Below are 6,000 nucleotides of genomic sequence, written 5' to 3' on the forward strand. Positions count from 1 at the left end.
GACTAAAGAACTAAGAATAGCAGCATATATCTTTCACCCATTTTCCTGAATAAGATAAGGCCAATAGTGAAAAGAACTGGGAAATACTCATGTTTTAAGTATTAAAAATAAGTGTATATCGTCTCTATTCATTTATGTTAAATAAAAAACTGGCAGTACTGTTTCCTGGAAATTCTGGGATGCCTCTGTGATCAATGAAAATTCCCTGAATAGATAACAATAAATAGAAAATATTCATTTTGTATACGGCGATGAGCCAGCCAAAGACCAAGAATATGGTCATATCCAATACCCATGAATATAAAAACCACTCGAATGAAAACTTCTTGCTTTCTTAGTGATCATTTGAGATAGCGTAACTTTTGCCAATTTTGAAATTAAGGTGCAACGCATTGGAGATGAGAAAAATGGGAGGCGAATCTATTCAAACCCACAATCTATTTTCCCTAGAACCGGCACAGGAAATGCCATCAAGTGAGAACCGCCACCTCAATGTCATTCTAACATGAAATCTTGTGCTTGTGCCGAAATGTTGAATCTACAGCTGATTGCCAAAGAAAACGTTGCTACCAAGATGCTCACTGAGAAATAAGGAAAGAACTGGAAGCAAAGTGAAATTCTGCCTGTTACTCAAAACCAGCCAGTCCCGTATGAGGTTGTCTCCTCCGTGACAGACTGCCATATGTGACTGGCATGAAAATTACTACCAAAGAGGAATAAACTGGGCTCACAAGGAGGCACATCTGCAAAATAAGGTCCCCGCCACGTGTGTTGGAGGACTCACCATTTTTCCGTTCGTGCAGAGGGGGTAAGTACTGACTGGGCTGCAAGGAGAGTTCCTGGAATTCGTGGGCAACGGCTTCGCTTTGAGGACTTGGCGCGAGATGGGCTAAAGGTCCCAGTTCATCCTCAGTGTCTAAGGCCCCCGTGGGATCCATCGTGTTCCAGCAGCCGGCAACAGGGGGTAAGAGGCACCTCTTAAACGTGGTCTGTTGAAGAGACTGTCAAAAGAAAGAATGTGCAAATAGACGGTACATTAATTATTTTCCAATTTGCACAAAAGCATTACAATGGGCACCTTTGGTTCTAGCTCAACGTTACTGCTGTGTGACAACTGCCAATGCATGTATCCTCTCTGACATCAAGTTCCTTGTCCAACACGCAGGAATAATATACTTCCATTTAAAACAGCACTTACTGCATGAATACAAGTTAAAAGTATTTTGTATAATTTTTTGTACTATGGGTTAAACAAAGTCATAGTTATTGGTGCCATTAAAGATTTTAATGTGTCCTAAAATGAGACAAAAGTCAACGAATGCTGATGAAAATAAAAAAGGAGTCTCGCTGGAAAATCTATCTTAACTCCTACAAATCAAAGAACTTTGCATCAAGTCAACATTCACAGCCTTGAGCAATGTTTCAGACAATGACTCCTCTTCCATTCAGCTGGGGTCTCCCAGTGAGACCGGGGAACAGAGCTCTCAGCTAACCCACAATGGACACCGAATTCATGACAAAAAAAAAATTCATTTTAAGCCACTGGGTTGCTTATCATCACAGTATAACCTGGCCCGTTCTGATTGATATAGAAATTGATAACCCAAGTGCCAAAGACACAACCAAAACCCTAGATACGTGACATGGACTTTAGGGGTTTAGCAGTGGGCAGCAAGAAAACTGTTATTGAAAGCTAGACAGATGTGGTCCATACTATGCTGCAGCAAACATTTGATCAAACCATTGCCTGCTTAGCAGCATTTCATACTAGTTTGCTTCTCCTCCTTTCACCTACGGGGCGCTTCTGAGTTGTTCCCAGGTTTTGACTATTACACATAAAGATGCTATGAACATTCTTGTACAAGTAGGTATATGGATATATATGCTTTCACTTCCCTTGGGTAAAAACCTAGGAGTGAAATGGCTAGATTATATGGCAGCTGCATGTTTAAATTTAAAAGAAACTAACAGTTTTCCAAAGTGGCTGTGCCCGTTTACGTTCTTCCCAGCAGTGAAGGTGAGTTCTAGTGTTCCACATTCTCACCAGCACTGAATTATGGTCCACTGTCTTTATTTTGGTCATTTTAATCGCTGTGTAGCAGTATTTCATTGTGGTTTTAATTTGCATTTCCCTAATTATGTTGAGCATCTTTTAATGTGATTATTTGCTATCTGTATATCTTTGGTTAAGTAGTGGATCAAACCTTTGTTCATTTTTAAAAGTTAGGTGGTTTATCTTCTTCTCATTGTTTTGAGAGTTCTTTCTATATTCTGGACAAAAGTCCTCTATCAGATATGCAATTGGCAAATATTTCCTCCCAGTCTACGACTTATCATTATATGCTCTTAATAGTGTTTTGTAAAGAACAGATGGTTTTAATTTGATGAAGTCCAATTTATCAATTTTTTTCTTGTATGGATTGTTTTTAATGTCATTGCTAAGAAATCTTTGATTAACCCAAGGTCAAAAAGTTTATTTCCTGTTTTCTTTTAGATAGTTTCTAGTTTTTGTTTTACATTTAAATGTATGACCCACTTTGAGTTAATTCTGTATAAGCTATGCGATCTGAATCAAAGTTTTCTGGTTTTGGCAGAAGGACATCTGATTGTCTCAGCACCATTTGTTTAAAAGGTAACCTTTTCTTCACTAATTTGCTTCTACACCTTTGTTGCAAGCCAAGTGACCATTTATAGGCGGATCGATTTCTTAACTCTGTTTAGTTCCCAGAAGGGAGAGAGCCTCAGAGGAGGAGCCCCTAAATTCTATGTAGAAACTCTGTCCAAGTCTCGGGCTGACTCCTAAATGATGCACACGCAGGGCAGACTCCAACAGCCTTGTTAAGGCAAAGAGAATAGAGCTGAGATTTCAGCTGCTGCTCACCACAGGAAAGAGAGGGTTTGCAAAAGTGAGTTCAGCCAAGTTAACTGCCTCTTAAAATAAAACCATACTCTTAAGAGGGAACCTTACAGAATCCAGAATCTCTATAACTGTCCATCCAGAATTCCATATTCAACAGAAATATCCTTTAAGAGTGAAGGCAGAATTGTCACCAGCAGACACATACTATAAGAAATGCTAAAAGAATTTCTTCAGGCTGAAAAGCAATGTTACCAGATAGAAACTTGGATCTTAGGAATGAAAAGCATCCGAAATGGTAAACATGTAGATAAAAACCAAAGACTAATTTTTCCTCTTGATATTTTTAATATGATGATTCAAAGTAAAAATTATAACACTGTATTATGAGGTTTATAATGTATGTATATGTAGTGCATATGACAGTCACAGCATAAAGGATGGGCCAGGGGTGACCATATTATAACATTCTTACATTTCTACACATTTCATTATAAAGAAGTCATACAATTTTAACTTGAAGTAGACTGAGAAGTTAAGATTGTATATTGTAATTCCTAGAGCAACCCTTAAAAAAAAACGAGTATTTTTAGCTAAAATGTCAATAGGGAAATTAAAAAGGAATTCTAAAAAGACTCAACCCAAAAAGAAAGACTAGAGAAACAAAAAAATAGGGAAAACAATAAACACAGCAAAATGGTAGACCTGAATCTAACCTTATCAATAAGTATATTAAATGTAAATGAACTGAACACTATTATTAAAAGACAGAGATCGACAGAATGAATTTTATAAAGTCTGAAAACATTTGCCAATAAGAGACGTACTTTAAATATGAAGATATAAATAGGATGGAAGTAAATGGATAGAAGAAGACAGTCCATGCAAACAAAAAGTCAGGAAGGCTGGAATGACCTCAAAAAGATGTGTTAGGCAGGTGAATATGAAATCAAAATGACTATTTTGCTATGAAACATTAACATATGCCTCCTAGATTGTTTTCAAAACTATGAATTTTCACTTCAAATTATTTAATTCATATAAAATATGTTCACATCAAATTAGCTCTGAGACTAGATACCCTAATGCCCTATAACAGCAAAAGGTACAAACTCTGACATTAGTGCTAATCATTTGGAAGATCCTTTAGGCACAAAATTTTAAAACATTTTCATGCCAAATTATCTGTCCTTCACATTGAAGAATGGTTTCAACCTATTATTCCTTGACATGCTCACCTTAAACTCCCACACATCCCTCTAAATTAAGAAAATAAGCTTAGACAATCTTTATAAAATCTAGCAAATCTATTCTGAAATTCTACCACCAAATTTGCAAGCTGTCACCTAATATATCAACTGCTTGATAATTTTCTTTTGAAATTGAAACCCAACGTCAAACAAAGAAACACTCTCTGTCCACTAGTCTCTAATTGAGCTGTTCAAGAAATGACATTAGAACAGATTTTTTCAATGGGTCATAATTTAGTTGTGAAAATAAAACAATCACTTAGCTTTAGTTAGATAAACTGTGATAAAATATTAATTTGTCTTGAGCTGACAGAATGAATATGAATTTAACATCTTACCTATCTCAACAACATAACTTCATTCCAAAATGAAACTAATCAAACATTTATCCAGCACATGGTCAAAGCACAGCACAACATAGTAATAAAACCGACCTGGGATATGGCTTCTGCTCTCAAAAAACAAACCCCTTCATTATCAGATACTGTGCCAGAGACAGATAATATAATGCAGAAAAAACAAGAGGCATCACATGTTTGTTTGTTCATCTATTGATTCATTGATATCTCTTTTCTGAATGGAGTCAACATAGCCCAGCATCTTGTTAAACATAAGATCATTACTGGTGTTATTAATAGGCTAAGGTAGTCCCCAAATCAGTGCTAACACCTGATTTAAATCGAGCGAGTTCCAAAGGCAAATCTCCATCTACTGTGCCTTATTGCTCATAATGACTAATTCACATGAAATATGAGTAAATAAAGTAGTTTATAATCACTGCTATATCAAAGAAACACTAAATAATAAAGGAATTAAAGAATGTCAATATCTAACTTCAGAAGTTGAATATAAAATAAGCCAATTGCAGATAGGTAGAATATCCAAACATACGCAACAACAAAAAAATGTTTTGCAACACCAAAACTGTTGTCTCTGCCCTTTAAAGCTCCCTTGAATTACAAACATTAAGAAAATACCTAGGGGCTGGCCGAGTTGCTCAGTTGGTTAAGAGCTCGCTCAAGAGTGTGAGCTCTGAGAAACAGGGTTGCCAGTTCGATTCCCAGCACGAGCTAAGCTGCTACTGAGCTGCCAACAGGTGGCAGGAAGGCTCAGCTATAAAAAATAAAATAAAAAAAAAAGAGAGAGAAAATACTTAACAGACAGTAAAAATAAATTTCTAAATTCAAACAAGATAAAACTTGGATTAATAAGCTCAAAGACAAAATTTTCCACACGCACAAAGTAAATGCCTATATTAGAAGGGTGTTTACTGTTATGAGCCATGATCAAACAAGTTGAAAATTTCATATCAAATACACTTTTGAGAAACAGAATTTTGTGTCACTGGGTTAGGTACATTTCTTATGTCAACCCTGGGTCATTTTATGTTATCTGTTCTTCCTCCAAAGCTCCTGGTGACAATTTATTTTCTATTATAAAAACAAACTCTCACACTGTATATATGAGGATATATTCTTAATAAAATTGCTATTTCTGTATTGTCTTCTAAATGAAATTTCTTAAGGGCATCAAGAATTCAGGATCAAATCTGTTTACATTTTTGTATAAATAACATTTATCTCCCAGTTTTCTACTTGAGGGAAAAAAAGAATTTCAGAAAGAAACACTTTATCCAATCTGTCCATATTCGGTTTTAACAATTAGGATGGAACCAGAAAACCAGAGTACTAAAATTACATGTTTCTACATAAATATTTCACTACACACTGCTTTTTCTCAACTCTTATCATAAAAGCATTTTTGTTCCTCTATTTTTTTTCTAATTTAATTCTTGGTTTGATTACTTGAATGCTCTTATATTTAAAAATGATGTATAGGGGCTGGCCGAGTGACGCATTGGTTAAGAGCTGGCTTGGGACGCCAGAAGGCCCC

General features: G+C 35.9%; 1 protein-coding gene across 3 annotated transcripts in view; it reads right to left on the reverse strand.

The window, feature by feature from the left end:
* MRTFB (myocardin related transcription factor B) overlaps positions 1 to 6,000 on the reverse strand; it is a 173,514-nt gene that overhangs the window by 106,290 nt on the left and 61,224 nt on the right. For all 3 annotated transcript variants that reach the window (XM_019666079.1, XM_019666081.1, XM_019666080.1), the window contains exon 3: positions 785 to 1,001. In XM_019666079.1, the coding sequence (XP_019521624.1) occupies positions 785 to 938 (154 nt within the window). In that variant the 5' untranslated portion in view covers positions 939 to 1,001. The remainder of the gene's footprint in view (positions 1 to 784; positions 1,002 to 6,000) is intronic.

This window comes from Hipposideros armiger, unplaced genomic scaffold (genome assembly GCF_001890085.2).
Source record: "Hipposideros armiger isolate ML-2016 unplaced genomic scaffold, ASM189008v1 scaffold_460, whole genome shotgun sequence".
NCBI classification, from domain to species: Eukaryota; Metazoa; Chordata; class Mammalia; order Chiroptera; family Hipposideridae; genus Hipposideros; species Hipposideros armiger.